Raw genomic sequence first — 27,133 nt, forward strand, 5'->3', positions numbered from 1 at the left:
GTGAAATTTTGGCTTTATATTCTGTGAGATTGAATTACATTTACCAACACTAGATAAAACAGAACCGAAAACAGATTGTGTTGGTTTGCTTGTTTTTGAATTTCGCGCAAAGCTACTCGAGGACTATCTGCGCTAGCCGTATCTAATTTAGTAGTGTAAGACTAGAGGGAAGGCAGCTAGTCACCACCACCCACTGACAACTCTTGGGCTACTCTTTCACCAACGAATAGTGGGATTGGCCGTCAATTATAACGCCCCCACGGCTGAAAGGGTGAGCATGTTTGGTGCGACGGGATTCGAACCCGCGACCCTCAGATTACTATTCGAACGCCTTAATCCACCTGGACATGCTGGGCCAAGATGATGTTTATCACAAACATTGGCGTGAAATAACTCAACAGGATATACCTTGTGATACACACAGTCAAACTACAAACAAAGAGCTAGCAATGCAAACATCAACAAGTGTTAGTATAGCATGGATTCAAATTAATATTTTGTAATAAAAGAAATGTATTTCAGTTGGCTTCTTTTGTTCGAAGAATGGTCTCCAAACTTTGACTGATATTAAAAGGTAGAAGGTAAGAAAAATAATACTTGGTTTAAACAAGGAAATTCATCAAACGTATCAATAAAATTCTATTCTTCTAGAATGCTGAGAAACATATTTAATCTTACACAATCTCTTAAGGCTAACGTCTTGAGGCTCTTTCATGTCTTATAACATGATATTTCCTTGGTTACATTTCACGTTAAAGCAAACTTGGGTTTACAGTGACATGTGGCTATCAGCTTGTATTATATATTTCCCTTTCTCGAGAACAGTCAGTTTTTCAAACAATATCAGTATAACTACTTCAAAGTTTGGATTCTTGTCAGTAGATGTGTGTGGTTTTTTTGTTTTTTTTTAGAAAGTGGAGTATTGAACACTTTTGTGAATAACTATACAAAGTGCTATTCGCGTATAAAGTACCTAATATTCAACTAGTAAACTTTTCACAATCTATCATTTTAATCTGTAATACAGGGTTTTCGGAAAGTCACTGTACAGTTTTGTAATCATATTTTAACAGCATTCATTCAGTCTATTTCAAGCCAGCAACTGATAGCGATGTTTAGAAACAAAATAAGAAGGATCCAAGCCTGTATTGATGCCAACGGGGGTCACCATAATTGTCATTCATATTTACCTCCTGTATTCTATATTAAAACATGTCTGTTAATAAATATATAAGCGCACAGTGACTTTCTGAACACCCTGTACATTCTTCACATTGGCCAAAATAATTTGCATCAGAATCACAATTAGTCCTATAAAATTGCCACACCTCTAGTCTAGATACAAAAGGTAAAAAGAAACTAGGACAGTCATAACATTATTAGTTGAAACATTTATATACTAAATACCAAAACATATTTTTACAAAAATAATTAATTAAATTTCCATAATGAATCATACTAAAGTTTAAACCTTTGTTTCCATACAAAAACATCATTGTACGATAAACCTGGAGAAGTCACTTTAATGAAAAAAGTAAACGTTTTATGTTTTAATATCCACAGTTTTATACAAGTTACACTAAGTTGTTTTTGTCATACTGGCACTCAAGTGTTCTCTTCTACAGTATTTAATAAATTTATTTAATTCAATCTAGTAATGAATGTTTTCATTTGTATGAATTCGTTTTTAGAATATGCCAAACACTATTTACGAGAAGCAAGCTTTTACTTCTGGTGGTTAACAATAAGCCTGTAAAATTACGTTTTGGTGCCCATGGTGAGAAAAACACACTGTAGCTTTACTCTTGAAAATAAACTATGAAAAACACGTAATATTTATGAAACTGAACTCAGTTCTTGCTAATATTATCAAAGCACATTTATCAGACTAGTTAAAACACTTTTTTATGATAACTATGAGATAAAATTTGTGATTAAAATATTTGGGAATAAACATTGTATTTTTACCAAGAAATACAAATATCATATTTTTTTAATAAAATTGATATAAGAGTTTTATTTGTTTTAGGTCTCTTTAGTGTTAGCCTTGTCTAATTACTGTATTTCTCTCCATACTTTATGTACTCTCTTTTATAATATTCTGTAATGCGACTATATTCTGATTTAATTAATGTCCGTTCATTCTGTAATTCATTAAAGGTCTCTGTGTTTGTTAATTATATTCCAATTCCTGTGTTTTTTTAAGAGCACTTAATTTTGTCACAGTCACCTGTAGAATAAATACAATGAATTATTGAAAATTATAGATAGCATTTTAAAAAAGTACTTTTAAAAGTTTACCATTAATTATAAATCACAAAATGCTGTAGATCCAACTATTTTTTACAACCCTGAGGTTTTTGTTTAAGGTGAACATCTAATCCATTACTTATAGGGAACTTAATTTTAACTGTATTTTCATTAGTACATTGTTATATGAGAAGGTGATATACGTACTTTATCATCAAAAACAACAAAAGGTCACAAGGGGTCGAGGTTATATAATTCAAGAACTAAAAATATATATTGATTTATCTGTTTAAAGAATCCAGTTTCCTCCTAAAATATTACATGAACCATGAATACCAAAACTATAAATAATTTTTGTTTAGAATTAAACACAAAGCTACACAATGGGCAATCTGTGTTTGTTCACCACAGGTATCGAAACCCAGTTTCTAGCGTTGTGAATCCGCAGATATATCAGACTGCCACTAGGGGGCGTGACAATAATGATTGAAGCCATTCTCAAATATCTCTGCATTACGATGCATTTCAAAATATTAAGCACAAGTCTGAACACGTCTTTTATCTGTAAAATAAAAATGGTTTTGAAATAACTTTACATTAAAACCATTAATTTAAAATCAAACTTTTCACACGCCTCTAACCCAAGCACTGGGTTTAGTACCACTGCTACTATATTTACTTGGTATTGAATGCTGGCTAGAAACTTCTTGTAAAAACCATATTATTACCAGTACTGGCAGGTGTTTTGATGGTGGCAATTCCTGCTTCTTATCCAGTTTAATTGTTTTAAGTCAGATCGATTAGGCCCCCAGCCTCAATGGTATTTCTAAATAACTAAAATTACTGTTTAATCATTACTTACTGAAAGTTCATCCGATGTTTGTTTTAAATATTCTTTCAATCGGATAACTCAGTAACGTAACTACTACCCTACTTGTAAAGTTTTGCCATAAATGCATTGTATATTTTCAAATACATGACACCAATTACATAACAGCGTTCAAGTTTGTTTGTTTGTTTATAATTTCGCGCAAAGCTACTCGAGGGCTATCTGCGCTAGCCGTCCCTAATTTATCAGTGTAAGACGAGCGGGAAAGTCAGCTCAGCTAGTCATCAACACCCACCGCCAACGCTTGGGCTACTCTTTTACCAACGAATAGTGGGATTGACCGTCACATTATAACTCCTCCAGGGCTGAAAGGGCGAGCATGTTTGGTGCAACCGGGATTCGAACCCGCGACCCTAGGATTACGACTCGAACGCCTTAACACGCTTAGCCATGCCGGGCCAACAGCGTTCAAACGCACATGATAACTTTACTGTGTTTTTTTTTTTGATAAAAACCGTGAATAGTATTTCACTATTCTCAAGTAGTATTTTATCTAAAGTGTTAAAATATGTAAGCAAATGACAAATATTTGAAAAATTCAAACATTAAATCCGATGATTTATAGTTTGATTAGCTAGCTAACTAATTTTCCTCTAATCTATCAGTTCACAATTAGAAATGGCAAAACATAGATAAAGCTTTTCAAATTTTGAACAAATAATCCTTAAGATTCATTACTGTTGTTAATAATCGTGGAAAATATTTTAAATTTCCGTGTTCTGAAAGTAATTTTTATTCATATGTCTAATGGAATATATAGAAAGAATATATTATAATAACACTTACAGTTTTAACACAACGCAATACCGACAATAATAACTGAAAGACACCTTATGTAAAAAAATAGAAATTTGTCAGCAGCCTACATAAGTGTTTTGGTTTAACAGTTAGAACAAATATTACTTATAAAACCCTCCTGAGCTTATATTTAAGGCAGAACTCACATGAAACAGAACAAATAGCATGAATATCTAAAAAATAAAACTAGAAAAATAGTATGTATATATATATATATATATATCACATTTGTCTGCTGAAATGTGTCTTAAAGAAACCAGTGATTTTCCTTTCTTGAAAATGCTTATATTAAGTTCTATTATATTTCTTTAACAAAAATTACCTCTTACAGTTTTCGAAAACCTGAATAAATTTCAGTAACAACTTGATTACATATAATACCTGCTATAGAACACATTTTCTATATTTATGTTTTTTTTTCATTAAGAAATGTCTTACTAAAATACGGATCAGCATTTTCGTTTCTTTATTTATTTATTTATTTGTACTGTCTGTTCTGATTTCTTCTGTAGTGTAACTATCGAATGTTTTCTCGGAAAGAAACACTAACATTATATTAATATTTTCAGTTCCACCCAGAGAAACAATTATTATGGATGAGTTTGGACAACATCTGCGAGGTTTGATAGGCCCGTATAACGAAGGATCGTCATTACTTCTCATCTGTGAAGCAGATGGAGGTAAGTTAATAAGTTTCAAACAAATACCGATGACCTAATGTCATTATATTTACTCTTATACATAGTTTTAAGATTTTTTAAAACATTTAAGCTCTCAGCCTTTCCAACTCAAACGTTCGTGATTAAGGACAATTTTGTTAATAAACTGTGCGCTTTATTATGATTCTTATATATTCAACGTTTACTGAACCCACTCAGGTGCTTTATTCTGGTCGCGTACCTGCTTAATGTTGATTCTCGAAAACTATTCATTCAAATAACATATGATGACGCACAGATGAATTAATGCCAAAAACATAACATCAGCCAGGAGTGAATTGCTTTAGATATATGATGAATAACTAAAACTAAAATACGAACTTCAGAGTAGGAAATGTAACATTTATCTTAGTAACTCAAGTATCTAAGGTGTCTGTTAGGTTAAGCCTCATATCGACAAAAACTAGAAAAATTATAATGTATTATTGTGCGAACAATGAATGAAACCGAGTATTTCTTTTGTATTTCTCGAAATAACATGCGTGTATCAGAATCAACAAAAATAAAAATAAATATGCATTTGGAAGAGTTTCGTGGTTATCAAATTGAGCCACTTAGCAAAACGTTCATATTTTTTAAAATATTTACCAAAAATATACTTATTTAAAGAAACGAAATATAGGTATTTCTGTCACGCTAGTTAGGCGTTCCCAGCAAGGGTTATCTTAACCAGGCTTTATTGTCGCTAGTTTACCTTTCCATTTTAATAACATATCTCACAGAGAAAACATCGGATATCCTTTGGCAGGAATACCTCCTCCAGCCTTGAAGTGGAAAAAAGGAGGAAAACTTTTAAGTTCTAACTTTACTCTGACGCCTCAAGGTTTCTCCCGAAATGAAGTAATACTTCCCAAACTTCTGCGGGAAGACTTGTTCTCGTCCCTAACCTGTGAAGCGTCGAACAACGACATTGGATCTCCTGTATCAAGCTCGGTTACTGTTGATTTAAACTGTAAGTACTTTTGCTTGTTTACTTTTACGAATCGCACGCTAACGTTTTCCCTCTTTTACTATTTAAAGTTTGTTTGTTTGAAGTTACGCACAATGCTACACGATGAGCTAGCTATCTGTGCTCTGCTCACCATAGGTATCAAACTCGATTTCTGGCGTTGTAAGTTCGCAAACATACAGCTGTGCCATTGAGGATCAACTATTCCGGGATCATATCTGTTTTGCTTATGATCTAGTTGATTAACTTCACACCAAATCATATAAATATAAAAGAAGTATTAAAAATGAGAGATTTCACAAATTATGAGATCAATGAAATAAAATGATACTGAACTATGCCTATGTATAATTAAACATTACACAATTAATTAGGAAATTAGAAGACAGGTACCTATTTGCACTAATAATTAGTCATATAGCCGGACAAACATTCAACAAAGAATACATTTTCTACAACATATACATATTAAACGGCAAGATAATTAAAAAAATAACAAGGAAAAATATACGATTACATATTTCATGTACACTAATTGTTAACGACACATAGAAATATATTTTACATTCAGCTAGGTGTTTATGTGATTTCATATGATATAAATCTCAAGCCACATGAATGGTAATCTGCCTTTTTCTTAATTATATGTGTAAGTTATCGTGTGTATGTTTTTTTATTATTACCCTGTGAATTTTAGACATTTTTTAATACCCAATAAAGTTATAATTACTGTAAAACACCATATATTAGATTACTTTAACTTATTTAAATTGTATGGATTCCATTGTAACTAACAGGCAGAGAAGTAAATAAGGATTTTTACTTGAATGTCTAAATGTTTTCACTTTAATATAACTATGCCTACTTGAAAGTAATACAGTGAATCTCACTTTACGTTCGAATTATAAACCATAACTTTCACTATGTGCAATAGCATTGGTACCACACTGCATTTCACGGGGTTAATCGCACCAAGCCCCGTACAGCCTATCGTGCTCACTGTGATGAGTAAGAACATACAACTTTCATTCTAAGAATCTTCTGCTAAGAGTGGTTATGTTAGTTCTAAGTACACATTTTACGAATGTTTCCACAACTTCTACATTGCACATGTAGTTTGGCACTTAAGTCCACTTTTAAGCAGACAGTAATGTACGAACATCCTTAGAAATTGTATTTGAAGACTTGGTGGGTATGTAATGGAAGAAACTTGTCGAATTTTTCGGCCATTTTCTTCGTGAAAAGATTCGCTGATTTTGTATATAAACTCAAATCCTTGTTTGTTATCTTGTAAACTTTAGAAAAATATCACCGAAATTTGTTACAACTGTTTTAATGATCCAGGAAATTTTGTTTGATACACACTGATAATCGAGGACATTGTTTTGGATGTAGTTTTAAACACCATTTTCCTAAAATCTCTGATGCGTGATTTTCTCCACTTTCCTTTAAGAATATCGAATGTTTTTGAAGCCGTTGATGTGTTATAAGCATTCGATCAAATCCAACTGTTCGAAAGTTGGAGGTGTGTGTTGTTAAATAGCAGTTTCTGTCACTCTAGTTTGTTACTTCAAAGTTAGGGACAGCAAACATAAAGACTTATAATCAGTGATGACAAGAAAACCCACTTGTAGAGAAAAATATATATATGTAAAAATGGCTGGTTTGGGTTGAGAAAACAAAAACAAGAAAACAACCAACTGAAAGAAGAGAACTTCGACAATTTTATTGACACCCAACAACCAAACTTCCCAGAAAAAATTAAAAATTTATATTTTCCAGAAACACCTAAAAACAACATCTTAAACGATTTTTTCAAAGAATTTTCTCACAAGACCGTCAACATAATTTCACAAAACAGAAAGCTAAAAAACAATCTTACACAAAGAGACATTAATTCCATTAAAAACCTAAAACAAGACAAAAACGTAAAAATTCTAAAAGCAGATAAAGGAAACGCTATAGTCATAATAAACACAAATGAATACATCAAAAAAATGAAGAACATCCTATCAGACACAAACAACTTTAAACCAATACACATAAATCCAGAGACACGAAACGCAACTAAACAAAATACTACAAAAATGAAAAAATCCAACACAATTTCGCAAACATTTTATTCCTACCTACGCAAGACCGACTCACGCACACCCCAAATATACGGCATCCCTAAGTTCTCTTCTCTGGATAAAAAATTTTCTCAACCCAAACCAGCCGTTTTTACATATATATAAAGACTTATAAACTTTCTATATATATTGTTTACTTCATGGTCATATCATAATATTAGGTAATATGTAGATTGTGCATATACAAAAAATTGTTCCTTTTGTTGATTATGTTCAAACTGTAATGCTTGCTGGAGATACCTTAGAAACAAGAGATAAAATAAAGTAGTAAGAAGTGTTGTATGTAACTCGTATTGATGAAAACTAACAACATGATTGTCCTTACAAGTAGGCTATACATATTCATGATGATTTCGGATTAAGCAAGAGGGAGGAGCTAGGGCAGGGTGGATGTGCTAACGTCAATTTTGAAAATTGGCATTAAACATCTGCTAAACGTTTGTGTCGTATTCATGAAACAATATACGAAACAAAAATATAAGGATAAATAAATGAGCGTTAGAGAACTACTCAACATTAAATAACAATGAAGTATTTAATTAATCAATAAATAGTATTGCCAAAGAAACCTAATAAATGCAGTTTATTATAAAATGCTCAAGATATGACTATGAATAACAATAATAAATGTATATATAATCAAAATTATAATAAAGAGAAAACTATATGACTAGTTCTATGTTACAATGCAAAAACGTCGTCATTTATGTATTAATATTATTTGCTGAATCAATGGTTTCATGTTTCTAAATATAGTTGAGATTCTTAGAATGGTTGGAAAGATAGTGTGGTGAACACTTTTATCTGGTTGTACACCGTGAGAAGGAAGTGTTTAGGGTTGGAGAGACATCGGTTAAATGACTATGGGCTTTGTTCAAACTATTACAGACAACATTTTATACTGTACATTATTGTTGTTATTTGTCTGGTATTAAGCATAAACTCAGAATGTAATATGTCTGCCCTGGGATTCTTGGGTATATAAACCCGATTTTTAGTGTATAGCTCCACAGACTTACCTATGAGTCACCAGGGGGCTGTATAATTTGAATGATGGTGCCTGCCGCACAAGGAATACTCTTTGGAGATTTTATAATGCTTATAATTGGGTTTCTGGGATAAATTGGGCTTGTAGACTTATGCTTAATCACAAGGATAGTAATACACTGAAGTGGTATGTAATTATCTTAACCATAAACGGAGACCGTTAAGATTTTTGTCTCTCGTGAAAAAGTTAAATGAATTCTACGCACATGTTGTTTTATATTGTCCTTAAGTTGTAGCGAACTTGTGTGAGTTGTTCTCTTTACTTTTTTAATTAGAGAAGAGCAAGATATATTATAATGAAATATTTAGTAGAATTGCGATATCGATTTTCCATTGTGAGAGAGATTAGGTTTTTCCTCACTTACAGCGACTTTATACGTGTGTATGTTTTTGTTTCTTTTTTTATTCATTATGTAACTAGTTTTAATGTTGAGGACTCGTGTTATTTTGTTCAGTGTATTCAGATGGCAGATTTAGTCATGGGCACGTTGAGATTGGATATGTATAATTTACAGTAATGAAATAAAAACTTATATTTCTCTGAAAGTGAGAAATTAACACAGGTATAGTTCTTTTGTAGAAATATTTAACATTTGAAAAAGTATTTTATAAGGTTCATCACCACCTTTACCAAACACTGTAGAAATGAAGCCATTGGCTTTTAGACAAGGTTATACAATCATACGTATTTTGTCAATACTAAGGATTATCTTCCTTTTGACTTTTGACACAATGTGAATAAACTTGAAAATCCCATGAATATGAAACGCATTTGCTCTTAATAGATATCAGGTCCTCGTATGTAAAACCTGCACCATAATAGCTGTTAAAACTTTTTAATTGAAATATTTGAAATAATAATAATTACTCGTAATTATCTGTAACAGATAAACCACAAAAATACTTTATGATTCGTCTGCCTTGTTTGTTTCTTTGTTTTGAATTTCGCGCAAAGCAACTCAAGGGCTATCTGCGCTACCTGTCCCTAATTTAGCAGTGACAACTAGTCATCATCACCCACCGCCAACTCTTGGGCTACTATTTTACCAACGAATAGTGGGATTGTCCATCACTTTATAACGCCCCTACGACTAAAAGGGCGAGCATCTTTGGTGCGACGAGGATTCGAACCCGCGACCCTCAGATTACGAGTCGAATGCATTAACCCACCTGGTCATGCAGGGCTAAAATGTAATGCCTCGGATTATTTTGGTGTTTTATTTGTGGTAAGTGTTGTAAGAAATAATTTAATGTCACTTGAGAGCATTTTCATTTATCAAAATGTTTACTGACATCGAGTAAGGGTAAATTGGTTGTTAGAGTTGCTGTAAGTTATAAGACTGAGCTTATATATTTATATTTCATGAAATTTTCGATATTTTTGTATATTCTGCCTTTTCTCAGTTTTTTTGTGGTAGCATTTTTAGGCTAGAAATGAACACATGTTTATGGGATACTTTTAGGAATCTAGAATAACTTGAGAATTACATTGTTTTATATAATTGTATTAATTATAACTTCTGTTAATATTTTAATGTCTCATTATGTCTATCCGAGTTGGTTTTAACAAAAATATAAACAGAATTTTTTACAAAACTCAAACAATGTAGAATTTTTTTTAAATAAAAGTTATTGATTGTTTTACAAATTGTGCAGGCCTGCGAATGTAAACTCCATAAAAGTGGGTTTGGTTTCAATAACGGATTTTTTATAATTCAGCTACACAGATTTCAAAAATAGTATTCATTTTTTCAATTATGTAAAAATGTTTTTTTTACAAATCGGAAGGGAAAGCTTTTGCTTAGATCAAATTGTTATTTCGTTTACCACAAAGAAGATTTTTTTATTATTATCTTTGGGTTCTAGAACGATCAATAATTCTGTCAAGTGGTTATTGGTCTAGAGAAAGCTATTGTGCGCTCGGCATGGCCGAGTGGTTATGGCACTCGATTTGTAATCCGAGGGTCGTGGGTTTGAATTCCCGTCGCACTAAACATGCTCGCCCTTTCAGCTGTAGAGGCGATATATAATATGACGGTCAATCCCACTATTCGTTGGTAAAAAGAGTAGTCCAATAGTTGGCAGTAGGTGGTGATGACTAGCTGCCTTCTCTCTAGTCTTTCATGCTAAATTAGGGAAGGCTAGCGTAGATAGTCTTCGTGTAGCTTTACGCAAGATTCCAAAACAAACAAAGTGTGACCAGATTTAAATGAAAATGATTCATTTATGTAAACGTACATGTTACGTTTCTTGTGGTGGAGAAAAATAAATTTTATTTTCAGATTCACGAACTACTGTAGAACATGTAAACATTTCAAGACAGTAATACCATCGCAGGCCAGTGTAATTTGTATTAAAGTATGAGGTTATCGTCTTTAACACTGATTCTGGTTATTCCTAACCACTATGAAAAGTAACTAATATATATTTGTTTATTTTTACACAAATTTAATATTAGACCTTTTTAGTGACAGCTTTACAATGTTTCAGTAAATTTCAGATTAATATGACAGCATTCCAAAAACTTAGGTTCCTTACACGTGGAAACATTTTTAACAATGTATAACTTCTAATAATTATATTGTTGATGTATGTGTAAATGTAAGGTGAAATAAAACAATGGCATTCTGAGGAAAGAATTTTGCTCAGTACATAATTGATAATTTTATCTAAAGTCATATTATAATTAGAGCATTATATATCTGATTGGGTTTCTATTGTCGGGATTTGATTTAAATGCTTGTATTCTAGACTAGTAATTTTTTTCGCTTTTGTCCATGAGCAGAATATTGATAAAAGCTTTATCTTTATATTTGATAAAGTTTTTTTTTCTTGTTTACCTAGAATGATGAAAAATAACACGTTTATAGCTCATTTAAATTGCTTGTCAATCTCTGTGGAGCTTATGTTTCCAACTGATTTGATAAATGTTTGACACCAAGGTCTCATAATGCAACATAAATTGAACGAAGACATTATGTAAAACATATAAGAAGTACTTTCTACTGAATGCAAAGTTGCTTTAGTTGTGTTTAAACCCTAATAATTATTAAAAATGGTAGTAATTAATTTAAACCTCTATGGATTACAGTTACAGATTTCAAAAGGAAAAAGAGTTTTAATTGACTATTGTTATAGGCCATGTGATTAAAGACATGATATCAGTGAAAAATTATATAATGAACTTAGCGTTGTTATTGTTATTAACAATACTGGAGTAATAATTACTGGGACCTTAGCTTTAAATGTATAGATTTGAATTGTAAGGATTCAAAGAATGAAATAGTCTGGTTTTTTAACGTGATTAAGCGTGATGTTCTATAAGAAATAGTTAGAATTACAACAACGGAGAGGATGCCATGTTCTAGATTTTTTTAACCACTAATGATGATATGGTTGAAGATGCTAAAGTTGAAAAACATTTTGGAAAGAGTGATCTTTCATTGGTTTCGATATTTTACTAAAGGTTTAAGTCAAAAGGAATGAAGTTTTTATTTCCAATTTTCACAAAATCAATTTTGAGACCATTAGAAAAGATTTATCATTCAAGAAATCTGGATAATAAGTCTAAAAGTTAATGTGTGACTGATTTTGGATGCTTTTAAAGCTAAATTGCTTTTAATTCAAGATAGACATGTTCCTGGAAAAAGTGAAAAGATAAAGGAGAATTTAAAAGGTAATTAGTTGTCAAAAGTCATAAAAAATAAAATTAGGTATAGATGGCAGTAGTTAAAGATGTTTAAACTGAGAGATAGGATTGAAGAGGTAGCGAATTGCAGAAAATGTAAATATTTGATATAAAATAAACTACCAATCAAAAAGAACTTATGAAAAACTAACTTTAAATCTAAAACAAGGAGTTTCAAGTGTGGTTAATGCAAACAATATGATGAAATGGAAATTGGACTTCAAAGAATATTGAAAAGGATCCACTGAGAACTCTGCTTTAATTTTGTTTTTACCCTTCTACTAAAGAACTGATGAGAAATATTTTTAGTGTTGTATATTATTCCATGAGAAATATTTTAGTGTTGCATATAATTCCATGAGAAATATTTTAGTGTTGTATATTATTCCATGAGAAATATTTTTAGTGTTGTATATTATTCCATGAGAAATATTTTTAGTGTTGTATATTATTCCATGAGTAATATCAAAATTCACCTGAAATATTTAGTTACTAATTCCTTGGATGTAAGTAGAAATATTTAGAGATTTAAAATAAAGCAACATAACCAAACAAGGTTTTCCTTAGGATTTTAAAGGGGGTAAAATATTAGATTTCATTTGTGTTTTTTGTTAAATCAGAAGACAATGGGCTGATGCCTGAAGATTGAAGGATGTTACTCCTATTTTTATAGAAGTTGACAAATTCATTGGAAATTGGAAATCATTGAGTTTTATTTCCGTAATTTGAAAAAATTCAAAATTCTGGAGTTTCCTAGAATAAAACTTTCAAAATAATTTACCGAAATATGCTGTCATAAAAAAGCAATATCAGTCTAATAAAAGAACATCCTGCCTAACTAATGTATTAACTTTTTACGATGGATGGAAGGTTTCGTGAAGGAAGTTTGTGATCGTGACGTGCTTTGGTTTTCAAAAAAAAAGCTATTCATAAGGTTTCACACAGATTAATAGTTAAGAAAGTTACACTGGCGTGGACTGAGAAAAACTAGTTAAATTGATTGTCTTATGACTAAAAAGAGAGACGTTACTCATGAATTAATGCTTGGTTCTTTGTTTCTTCTTATTTGCACTAATGGTATTAAGACGTGCTGATTAGGTAAATTAGTACACTTGGCTTAAGTTATTAAACCATAAGACAGTACAAGCTGTATTGAGGATGTTAGATATTATACAATGACTCAAATCAATTGAAAACTTGGGCAGATAGTTTCCAAATGAACCTTAATTATAGTAATATTACAAGCTGTATTAAAAATGTTACGTATTATAGAATGACTTAGATCAGTTGGTAAGTTGGGCAGATAGTTACCGAATAACTATTAATTGTAGTAAGTGCAAGGTAATGCATTTGGGTTATCATAATTTAGATTCTATTTCTTAAATAGGCAGTAACCTATTCAGTAGCAGGACTGAAAAAAATACTTTAACGTGATGATAAATAATTCAGACAAGGCAAAGTAGTGTTGTTAATTATAATATTAATCAAATTTTAAGGTATATATTTATATACACAGTTCATAACGTGTGATTACCACTGAAAAGTTAGTGTATTTTATTTTCATTTTATTTTTACGTATTTGACTCTAGAAGTTCACCTGGTGAAGGTTAACGATACTAAAAACACTAAAAAGAAATAATTAAGCTCCCAAAATTAATTCATTCCATATCGTCAGTTTTTAAACTAAAATATTATAATTATAAACGGTTTAAACATTACACGTATTGACCTAAATGTGGTTTATATTTCATGTACTAATACAGTATACGTCAGTATTAAACCTCGGTATAGACCAATAATATTATAAATGTCTTGACGAAATAAATCCCTCTACATTCAGTTTAGGTGAAACTATTACAAAAAGTTGTATTTTTGAGGGAAAACTATACGAGTACCGACCTAAATATAGTTTCGTTTTATTGTACTAATACAGTATACAGACAAACGCACACATATATATGTATGAAACTTTATAGGTCAGAAGCGTGATTGATGTTTTGGTGAAAACAACTGTCGTTGCTTTCAGTCTGTTCCTCATGTAACAAGTCCACTCAAAAGATTGAGTGTGTCACGATTCACGGTCTATGAGATTCGTCAAAGTACAACATGAAAATAGCTCATTATTTAACGTGCAGCGAATAGAAATAGAAACAAAAGACGTTATCGACTTCAACCTTTTAACTTTTCATGCTAGAGGATCATTGTTTACTGTTATATAATCATAAATACTCCGAAGATTTGTGCGTTTTTCTGTCAGCTCCGCGCCTGTAGCCAACATATCCACTTGTACAACTGATATTCTATAGTTCGAATACTGGCATGGCTAGGTGGTTAAAGGAATCGACTCGTAATCCGACGATCGCGGGTTCGAATCCCGGTCGCACCAAACATGCTCGCCCTTTCAGCCGTTATAATGTTACGATCACTCCCACTATTCGTTGTTAAAAGAGAAGCCCAAGAGTTGGCGGTGGGTGGTGATGACTAGCTGTCTTCCCTCTAGTCTTACACTGCTAAATTAGGGAAGGCTAGCACAGATAGCCCTCGAGTAGCTTTGTGCGAAATTCAAAACAAACCAAACCAAACAGAAAAAAGAATCACCTTACACACTTCGAGAGCATGGATACTTTATAAGAGAAACTGTTAAATTGACAAGAGTAGATTAAGGAACAGTTGGCACTAGGTGGCGTTAATTAAATGGTTTTTATCTTGTTTAACACCTCAAAATTAGAATGGTCTGCAAATACAATTTTACGGTGGATCAGTGGTGTGTTTAGCTTACGGACTAACAACACTGAAATCTGAGGTTCGGTTCCTTACGGTGAACAGAGCAAGACCAATTCTCTGTGAAGCTTTATACTAAAACAAACAATCTGCGTGTGCGCACCTTGAACCCTGATTTTGTTTCGCGCAAAACCCAACTGGAACGAACAAAGAGTCTTTTCATTTCTAAAAGGTGAAAGATTAACACGAGCCCAAGAAAAAACCTGAATGTTAATGTATTTTCATGAATAATTGGTAAATATCTTTAAATAATTTTTCTATGAAATTAACAGTACATTATTCAGAATTAAGTTAATATTGTTTGTTTGTTTTCGAATTTCGCACAAAGCTACTCGAAGGCTAACTGTGCTAGCCGTCCCTAATTTAGTAGTGTAAGGGAAGGCAGCTAGTCATCACCACCTACCGCGAACTCTTGGACTACTCTTTTACCAACGAGTAGTGGGATTGACCGTCACATTATAACGTCCCCACGGACGTTATATCTGCGGACTCAAACCGCTAGACGCTGAGTTTCGATACTCGTGGTGGACAGAGCACGGTTAGCCTATTGTGTAACTTTGTGGTTACTTCCAAACAAGCCTTTAAAAAGGATGTCAATATCACGTAGATAAATATTTCATTTTTCCTCTATATGTTTGTTCAACTTTGACAAACAGAAGCCTTTAAAAATTCTGATGATTTCTGGACTTTTAAATTTAACATTAGCTCCTTTCTTATCTTTTATTTTCTGTTGGTAAGTGAAAATGTTTCACAGTTAGAATAACATAACTATAGAAAATAAAAAAAAAATTCTAAAGAAAAATGTAGACTGTGTCTGTTTAACTACTTTCTCCATATACAACACCGTCTACATTTTTTTCGTTATAACTGTTTTATTAATTGTCTATAGTCCAAATTAACAACTATCTGCTTGCATATCCATCTCTTCGTCTACTTACACGATGTAATAAAATTTTTACTTTTTTTGGTCCTGGGCCAAAAGTGTTATTTTCCAATTGTTTATGCCTAAAGTAAATGGAAAAGACCTATTTCTTTCTTCAAACTTTGCTTTTGTGACCTGAGTAATGAAATTTTCAAATTTACCCATTTTCCAGAATATTCCAGGTAGATTCAGTGCTGAGTAGCTGATAGAGAATTTTCTTGAACTTTCTAGAATTTTCTAGAACTTTACATACTAATATATATACAGGGGTTCAACACTCGGCACTTCAGTTTAGTTCTAGCTGCCTAAGTGAACACATAAACCAATCTGATTTTGTCAGAGATGGCATCAAGAAGCTGTAAGCATTCTTCAGACGCAATCTGCTATGTATGTGGCCAATTTATCAAGACAAAAGGGAAAAGTAATCTGTAAAAGAAGAATACAACAGCGTCAAGACCTTGCTCGAAGCCTTGAAGTACGATGAGTATGGCTGGGAGGTTATCGGAAACTTCAAAATGGCGACATTCCTGATGGGTCTCCAAGGAGACTTTACCAATTTGCCTGCTATCTTTGCCTTTAGGACAGCAGGGACACAGCCGCACACTAATGGGAAGCACTGGCCACCGAGTCCTCTGTGAGGAGGCACAATGTCAAGTGTGAGCCACTGGTGGACCTCCAGAAGGTGTTGTACCCATCATTGCATATAAAATTGGGTCTTATGACATAATTTGTCATAGTTCTTGATAAGGAGTATGCAACTTTCAAGTACCTTCGAGACTTCTTCCATAAACTGTCTGAGGCAAAGGTCACAACTGGTGACTTCGTTAAACCACAAATAAAGAAAATCCAGGAGTGCACAGAATTCCTCAACAAACTCTGTAGGAAGGAAAACAAAAAGCTTGGGGCAGCTTTGTCGCAGTGGTTCGGAGCTTCTTGGGCAATCACAAGGCCGAAAATTACGTGGAACTGATTGAGGCTCTGGTGAAGAACTACGGCAAAATTGGCTGCAGGATGTCCCTGAAATTCCATATCCTTGCCGCTAAACTTGATAAATTCAAAGAGAACGTGAGAGTGTACTCAGAGGAACAAGGCGAGCGCTTCCTTCAAGATACACTGGACTTTGAACGCCGCTACCAAAGAGAGTATAACGAAAACTTGATGGGAGACCATATTTGGGGGTTGATGCGTAAAAGTGATTTACATTACAGTCACAAATCTCGAAAAACTTCTAAACATTTTTGTTCATTTTTGGATAACTTTAGTATAAATACATGTGAATCTTGATTCATATGTTGTTTTATTCAGACCTTATGTAAATGAAAATGTGCAAATTTGCCCATTTTTGCATAAAAGACAGGTTAATTTTTAAACTTCATTATCCAGATCACAAAAGCAAAGTTTGAAGGGAATAATGGCCGTTTTCTATACTTTTACAACATAAGCAATTAAGAAATAACACATACTATCCAGAAACAAAATTTGTGTCATGTAGTGTTATCTGTGTGTGAGGTGAAGGTGATATTTTAAAAAGATGTTATATGACCTGATGACTAGGGTGCTTGACTTGAAATTTGTGGATCGCGAGTTTAAATGCTCTCAATGAGCATGCATGCTCTTTCTGTCATGGAGATTTATGTGAGAGCCAATCACAATTTTTCTTTTAAAGAGTAGCTTTAAAGTTAGCGGTTGGTGGTGTTGACTACCTGTCTTTCATTATTTAAGTAACACAGCTTTGAAAAAGTTTTAAAACTTTAATTATTGCTTTGATTTATCCTTCTGCCTTCTCCAATCTGCTTTCAGGTATTGGTACTATTTTGACACAATCTTTTTATAATCTTACGACAAATACAATATACCCTCTTTTGAGCACAAAGTTACACAAAGTGCTATCAGCGCTACTATCAGTACAATGTAATCGAACCCTGCTGGCCTGGCATGGTCGAACCAAACATGCTTGCTCTCCCAGCCGTGGGGCGTTATAATGTTACGGTCAATCACACTATTCGTTGGTAAAAGAGTAGCCCAAGAGTTGGCGGTGGGTGGTGATGACTAGCTGCCTTCCCTCTAGTCTTACACTGCTGAATTAAGGACGGCTAACACAGATAGCCCTCGAGTAGCTTTGTGCGAAATTCTAAAACAAACAAACAAAACAAACGAACCCTGTTGAGCACCAGAGATGAAACAAAAATCATGATTTTTCTAAATTATTGTCTCAAAATAAATTACATTTTTCCAATTTTTTCCTTAATGTTTGAATTAAAACCTTTATTCAGTTATTTAAAATTTATAAAACACTAACACAAAATTTAATTAACAGTTTTTAAATTATTTTTATCCGCAAGGAATTAACTTCGATCTGTGTATTTTTATAATAAATGGCTAAAATATAAATTACCATGACAACCTTGATTTAAGTTAAACCTTATGAAATAAATCTAAGAATTATTTCCATGATTTGTTTTAATGCATATACAATATTATTTACAAAAAACCTTGCATAAATACACCGCGATCATTGTTGTAGTTTTTTTTAGTGAAAAATTTCACACGATGGTTGTATAAAATCTCACACCACAAGGAATCAAACCCGGGATTTTAGTGTTGTAAATCTCTAAACTTACCACTTACACTCCACGGGGGCATGGCATGGCCAGGTTGTTAAGGCACTTGACTAATAGTACGAGGGTCGCGGGTTCGAATTCCCATTACACCAAACATGCTCGTCCTTTCAGCCTTAGGGGCTTTATAATATAACGATCAATCCCACTATTCGTTGGTAAAAGAGTAGCCCAAGAGTTGAGGGTGGATGGTATGACTTCTCTCAAGTCTTACACTGCTAAATTAATGACGGCTAGCGCAGATAGCCATCGTGTAGCATTGCGCGAAATTCAAAAGAAACCAAACCAAACTGTCCACAGGAAATATCATAGTCATTTAATGTGTTTAACATGTAATATTTATATGCTGTAACATTTAAACATTTCTCAATAATTCAAAATTTAACACTTACAACAAATAATTTATAAAACAAACATTTTATTGTGGTTAAACATAACAATATTCATTTTCTTGCCCCACAGTGAGGCCTTTAGAAGTAAAGATCACCACACCAAATATACCTGTACATGCTGGTAAACAGGTGGAGTTTGTATGCGAGACGTGGGGTGCCAGGCCTCCGTCTGAAATCACCTGGTGGAAAGGAACTGAAAGACTGACTTTAGTATCAGACGTTTCAGCTCCTAATAACCTAACTGTAAGCACTGTTGTATTCACCCCTGAGGTCAAGGATGATGAGAAAAATATCACGTGCAGAGCTGACAATAAAGTTCTGAAAAACAGCATTATCTCCGATGTTCGTAAATTAATAGTTTATTGTAAGTATTACCTTCTCATTACCTCACTTATAACGCCGGAGGTAATCAAATCCTTCGAAAATAAAAGTATGACAAAACATATTAACAATATTACAAATATCTTTTAAAATATGCACTAGGTTTTAAAATGATTAAAAAAAATCATGATTGAGGTAAGCTTGGTAAATTCTAAGATGTTCTAAAGAAATTTGAGTACAATAATTAATGCTTAAAACGAAATTAGATAAATAATATTAAAAAATCGTAGTTAAGGTAAACTGGTAAATTCTAAGCTGTTCTAAAGAAATTTGAGTACAATTCACAATGTTTAAAATAAAATTAGATAAATAACTTCATACTATTAATTTTCTCAACGTTTAAAGTTCCTTCGCAAATAACATAGTTGTTGTAAGTTAAACAAACGAATTACATTTGTGTGTGTTTTCTAATAGCAAAGCCACATCGGGCTATCTAATGAATCCAGCTAGGGAAAAATTATATTTGTATTTCTGTATTCTAAACTCCTTTCACACGTAAAAACTGAAACGTGGAATAAAAATTAAAACAATGATTTTAATTTAGTACCTATTCAATAGCAGTGTTAGCACAAAGCAATGTAAAGAGCAACAAATACTAAATCAGTCGAAACCCTGTTCATAAAAGCACAAACTTTTATACATAACACCCAGTGTTTTGAGTTATGAAACTATCAAAAGAAAAAAGGAAAAGTCGAGAAAATTTTACAACATGGCTTCAAGTAGTTTAGACTCCTGCCTCTTAGCTAAAACTATGCAAACTTCTTCCAAAAAAGTGTTCTTATAACACTTATTATGCTTAAACAATGTAGCAAAATGCAACTGATGTACTTTGCTAACCGATAAAGCTCATGGTATTATAGCTTTAGAAATCGTAATGTGATGTGATGGTTTCATACTTTCAGCTGAAAAAAAAAAATGTTAAAGGAGTTAGACATTAACTCTTTGGTGGAAAAGTGTTAGAACAAAGTCAAGAAATAGATTTAAGTATACTTTCAAAGAACAGTGAAATAAAAACCCTATAATGCGAGCGCTTTCGAAAGGTGGACCTTTTCTCTTCAGGGGCAGCCTAATGAAATTAAACCTTTTGAAAGATAAATGTATGAAAAAAGGTAGTAATAAGATTGAAAATGCTTTAGATATTTTATTTTTAAAATACGCAGTACAGATTTCAGAATGGTTAAAAATGGTTTAAAAATTCCAGTCTGCCCCTGAAGAAGAAAGATTTCCCTATTGAAAGTGCTCGGGCTGTAGAGATTTTATTTCTATTTTATCAAGACTTCAAAGAACCATGGTAGGTAAATCACATGTTAAACATTATAATTTTATCACTCTTTATATTTAGCAAAACAGAAATTCTGCAAGTGCTTGAGTTCAGCAAACAGTTAATATTTTCTGTATTTCCCTTTTGCTTTAATAACTACAGACGGTATTCCAGGCATTGTTGAAACATGTTTAATTAAAGTGTCCTTTAGAATTTTACTCCATATATCTCTAATACACTCCAATAAAGTTTCTTTGGAAGTAACTTTTGATTTGTAAGTTTCTGATCTATCAAATCCCAAGTATGCTCAATTGGGTTGAGATCTGGGCTCTGTGTAGGCCGTTGTATCATTTGAATGACTCCAGCAGTTTCTTCCTTAGCTTAGTAATTTCTACAGGAGTGAATGATTCATTATCATCTCTAAGGGTTCATTATCTATTTGGTAGTAAACTACTTTACCAATAATACACAAACTACTGAGTAACCACCATGAAAGATCAGTAACCACCATGACAGATCAGTATCATCTAATGGTACTTCTGCTGGTACATTATCCCATCTATTTTGCAATTATATCCTGTCGTTTTGACAGAAAAACACCCCCATACCATCACACTGCCTCCCCCATGTTTCATAGTGAGTGCTATGTATTAAGGTTAGTATATTTCACTTGTATTTTGCCAGACGTACAACCTATGCTTTGAACTAAATATTTGAAACTTGGGCCCATTCGTCCATAACACTCTTTTCCAATCATCAACAGTCCGATTTATGTACGTTTTATCAAATTTCAGTCTCTTGACAATATTTGGATATCAAAGTAAATGTTGTTTTTTTAACTGCTACTCGACTAAACATTCCATTCTTGTTAAGTCTTCTTAATACTATAGATCTGGACACTTTTCTGTCATTTGTTGTTTATCTCATGCTTGAAATCAGTGGCAGTTTTCCTTCTGTACGTGACAGTGTCTGGGGAACATTTCAAGTCTGCAACAGCTTGTAGGACGGTCTAACCAGAATCACGTAGAATTTTTATGCAAACTTTCTGCTCTACGTGAATTCTCTACGCTTTCTGGGCTGTAGCAAAACAACAAAACTAATCATATAGTGTTAAACATGGTTTTTGCCACAGATTACTTGTGGAATGCGATTAAATTGATTTCTTCTAGCACATACCGGTACTATACGTTAGCTCTTTACTAGTTTTTTTAATATAGTTAAGAGACTGCATGGGATACTACGACTAATGTTTCAGATCCAAAGTCTGATTAGTATGTTCATTGAAGCAGAACTCTTATGACAAGTTCTTGGTAAATGTATATGGGAATTTTAAAGAATGATAATTATTCTCACCCTGGATCATTCATTTGTCAACAAGGATCAGTGTTGACCATAGTGTTGAAATTAACATTCTGTAATAGCATAGAACAAGTAGTCACATGAATAAAAACATAAAAAAACATAAACATCGGTTTTGTACTTTCCAGGATACTTTTAATTTCTGGCTTTTATCAGGTTTTTGTTGGAGAATGTATTTGTGTTTTCATGACGTATGCTTTCATTTATTTGTTTTGAATTAATAGTTATAAAAAAATTGAAATATTTTAAAGATATTTAGATTTATAAAACAAATTGTTAAAATTAACCTAACGAAAGAGATATTGTACTGACCGAAACACCTAACAGGCAAATATTACAATTATGAAAGTGTTACTTGAGTCATAATTAACAACTATTTTTACGAGAAATGTCACTGAAAATGTTAAATATAATGGCTAAACGTGACATTTCTTTTCTAAATCGTAAGCTAATTTACTTCAGAGAAAATGTATTTATTTCTGAAATGTAATACAATAATCGATATCTCTATAATGTTACTCAGGAATGTTGGTCCCGGAAATTTGCCTGTTTGTCTATCACACGTTTTGTGGTGGAAACTGCATAGGTTTTCAATTCAAATATTTAACTTAATGTTTTTCTATATTCCTATGAGATTTTTCGTTTGACCAAATTTTATACACACTATTGTGTGTTTAGAGATTGCATGGGTCTTTACTGCCACACTTCGTATTTTTCATGTGACTCTTTAGTGTGGTAAAAACAGTATACTGGTTTTCATAGTTTAACTGTTATACTGGTGTTCATAGTTTAACTGTTATACTGGTTTTCATAGTTTAACTGTTATACTGATTTTCATAGTTTAACTGTTATACTGGTTTTCATAGTTTAACTGTTATACTGGTTATAAATAAAATAGAAAGTAAAGAAAAAAGACCTCTAAATACTAACAGAAGCATGAATGTATAGTAATAAAGCAGTTCATTTATTATGTGATAATGGATGTTACTTAATGTAGAACGTGATATATATTTATACTATGACACTTACGGTAACCTAAGTTGTAAAAACAGCTACAAATATTTCAATCTACTGAAGTTAAATAAACACTAAACTTGATTAACATTAATAATTACGAGGCATATAGCAAGATCCAAAATAAGTTTCGTTCAGAAATGACGAAGACAGTAACTGTCATTAGTTTTGGTTATTTTCGCATGAACAACTGGTTTGGTCTCAAATACTTCGCATTTCTTGTACATGTATTTCACAAAAACAAGTATTAGAAAATGCAATTATCTATTTCAGGAAAATATTTGATAAAACTCTTTATTTTTATAAATGTGTTTATGTCTAAAGAATGACGTAGAAATCTCTTGATGTACAGACACTCCTCGAGTGAAAATTATCTCACGGTACCCAACCAACCTCAGCAATGTGCATGAAGGTAGTGAGGTTTTACTAGAATGCATCGTCGAATCGAACCCACGAGAACTGAGTGTTTGGTGGCTCTTTAAAGGTTTGCCAGTGTACTCCAATCCGAAGTTTGGAATCCTCATCACCAACTATTCCCTAACAATTCAAAAGGTTCAGAAACGACACAAAGGCAGATTTCAGTGTATTGCTGTAAACGAAGAAGGAGAAAGTTATAGTAGAGAAGTATTTTTACGAGTGATATGTAAGTTTAAACAGAGGTTGAATTTTATCATGTCATAATAGGTATAATCAGACAATACTTCACACTGTTTTGTTGGAGTATAACCACCTACACCTTTGTACCTATATTTTTAAGGTCGTTATTCTTCACGTTCAAACCAGAATGTTACTTACAGTTAAGTCTTGGCAGTGAGGATAATCTGCCATGAAAAATAAATACATTGAATCTTCAACGAGAACTATGAATAGACGTTTAAGATTTCCAAAACCTTCAGAAATCAAAAACGAAAAGGCTTAATAAATCTTTACAAATCAGTTATCATTTAATATTTACAAAATGTAACTCTTTCCTGATTTAAAAACAATAATAAGTTCAGCTTCACACTTTTAACGTTTATTAGAAAATCATCTTCTTTGAAATACCATTTATCTCATTCTGGAGAAATAAAGCCTAAATTTCATCGTCTTTGTTTACTTTTACCTTGTGTTAAACCTTCTACCGAATATAAGTAATTCACATCATAACCTGAAGCCTTGTGATAATTACAAAATTACATCTAAACAGAACAATATCAATCTTTATTTGTGATTTCTGTTTTTGTGATATGGATATAAAATATAATTTTAAGATGTTGGGCAAACCGAAGTTAATTTACAGGAGTTTTCGACAAAAACAACGTTTCTATGAGCAACAAACAAGAATCCCCATTATTACAGCTCACCCAAACTTTAGTAAAATACCAACAACGTTTCTATGAGCAACAAACAAGAATCCTCATTATTACAGCTCACCCAAACTTTAGTAAAATACCAACAACGTTTCTATGAGCAACAAACAAGAATCCTCATTATTACAGCTCACCCAAACTTTAGTAAAATACCAACAACGTTTCTATGAGCAACAAACAAGAAGCAACAACCCCCATTATTACAGCTCACCCAAACTTTAGTAAAATACCAACAACGTTTCTATGAGCAACAAACAAGAACCCCCATTATTACAGCTCACCCAAACTCTAGTAAAATACCAACAACGTTTCTATGAGCAACAAACAAGAATACCCATTATTACAGCTCACCCAAACTTTAGTAAAATACCATATACCTCAATACAGAAATGGGTTTTAAGTCAGAAAAGGCAGTAAAATAAAACATTCTTTTTTAGTATACATCCAGGAAACTGTTACTTCTAGTGAGATTAACCTTTGTATTAACTTTCATTGACCATTTTGTTTATCCTTTATTCAAGTAAAAATGTTTTATCAGCATTTTTTAATATTTTCGTTTTTTTAAGTAAATTTTATTAGAATTTGAAAGTAAAAATAACATAAATAACATTTCTTGTCAATGGGCTCATAGAAGTAACCATCATTAGGATTCGAAAGGTTTATAGTATTTATTTATTACTGGGGAAAAGCCTAATTTTCTACATAAATAACACCTGATATTTTAACATGGGCCAGGCATGGCCAAGCGTGTTAAGGCGTGCGACTCGTAATCTGAGGGTCGCGGGTTCGCATCCCCTTCGCGCCAAACATGCTCGCCCTTTCAGCCGTGGGAGCGTTATAAAGTGACGGTCAATCCCACTATTCGTTGTTAAAAGAGTAGCCCAAGAGTTGGCGGCGGGTGGTGATGACTAGCTGCCTTCCCTCTAGTCTTACACTGCTAAATTAGGGACGGCTAGCACAGATAGCCCTCGAGCAGCTTTGTGCGAAATTAAAAAAAACACAAAAAACAAACATTTTAACATCATAATGAAATACATGTACTATGTAATACGTTAATATTAATATATTTTAAATATAATTGTTATGCTAAAATGTAACATAACACTACACAACAATTTTTTTGAAAAGTTTTTGCTGATTGTGACAGGTACCTGGTGGGTATGCACAAATATGGTTTTGGTTTTGCTTCATCACGTAGAAATAAACAGTTAACTGTTTACTGGCAATAACGTATTTAATTGCGTTTATGTTTCTAATACGCTATTAAGTTCAATATAATTAAAAGTGTTTTGCTCCTGATTTTGGTTTGTATTCAATGTCCGGTGCATCACGTTGCAGTGTCCAACAGTAGTCAGCAAGCATTGACGGATTGCAGTTGCCCTGATATCGTTTTTCCATTGTTGTAATGTCCTGGTGAAACTGAAGATTTCGATGAAACGGTACGTGATGGGCAAATTTGGATGTGATTTTTGAGATCAGCAGCCAAAAATCTATAAGGAACACCCAACAATGTTTAAGAAGCAAAAACTTTGTTGTGCAGTGTAATCAACACAAATCACAAAGTAAAGAGCAAGTTCATTTGTATAACATAAAATAGATTCTGAGACATAAACTGTGAAACATTTGTTTAAACAATAGTTCTCGTACTGAAACATATTCTAGTAAAAGTATTCCCGTCAAATTTTCATGAATATCGTTTATATTTCTGCAAGGTAAATCCATTGTCAAACATTCTGTTTTAAGTTGATATAGGTAAAGACACAAAATATATTAATATTCTTGATGGTATATCTTTTATATTTTCTCTTTAAAAATGCGATTCCCAATAAATTCACATTGAAAGATTTAAACATTTACAAGTGCACTAGTATTTCAACACTTCTATTGCAAACAAGACAACATATGAAACTTCAATTGAGCATAAATCTATCCTACAAATTTAAAGTTAGTTCTAGAGATTCATTACTACGCTCACAGCTGTCATATAACAGTAAAGAATAACTTGTATCCGTAACTAGATTTTGAATGAAGTTTATACGATCTTATCATATGGTATTAAGTCAGTTCCTCTAGCGTGTTTATTTTTTTATGAAACCCAACTAAGATGTTAAATAAACTTCAGGCCATTAAGAGTATGTTACCATACACAAATAGAAACAAACAGAAATATTATAAAGTAACTACTACAATCTGCTATAAATTTTGTTTTTTAAAGTTTGCATCGTCAGTATAAAAATTAGTACAAAACATTTTAAACATTTTTTCTCAAATGTTTACTATTTGCTTAATGTCAAGATTCCCTATACCATCTGTTCCCCATGAACTTCTGAAAGTTTCTAATAATTAAACGGTCATTAATAATATATAAAACAACAAAAAATGTCTATTTTATAGTAATAAGGCAGTAAGTAACTGTTCATACATTATTATAAAGAAATATACCATTGATATTATTAATAATAATATTTGATTGGAAGGTGGAACTTAGTTTTGTATAACGAATAACACCTTCAAGTGACTTAACAATAAGGGTAAAAGTGTACAGCGCAAAAATCTGGCTTTCGATACCCCTCATGGTCGCTCA

General features: G+C 32.5%; 1 protein-coding gene across 1 annotated transcript in view; it reads left to right on the forward strand.

The window, feature by feature from the left end:
* The window catches only part of LOC143235039 (neural cell adhesion molecule 1-like), a 162,580-nt gene that overhangs the window by 95,474 nt on the left and 39,973 nt on the right, over positions 1-27,133 (forward strand). The window contains exons 3-6 of the mRNA XM_076472783.1: positions 4,507-4,617; positions 5,405-5,608; positions 19,256-19,549; positions 23,553-23,843. Of these exons, the coding sequence (XP_076328898.1) occupies positions 4,507-4,617; positions 5,405-5,608; positions 19,256-19,549; positions 23,553-23,843 (900 nt within the window). The remainder of the gene's footprint in view (positions 1-4,506; positions 4,618-5,404; positions 5,609-19,255; positions 19,550-23,552; positions 23,844-27,133) is intronic.

The sequence above is a fragment of the Tachypleus tridentatus genome, chromosome 12 (genome assembly GCF_004210375.1).
Source record: "Tachypleus tridentatus isolate NWPU-2018 chromosome 12, ASM421037v1, whole genome shotgun sequence".
Taxonomy (NCBI): domain Eukaryota; kingdom Metazoa; phylum Arthropoda; class Merostomata; order Xiphosura; family Limulidae; genus Tachypleus; species Tachypleus tridentatus.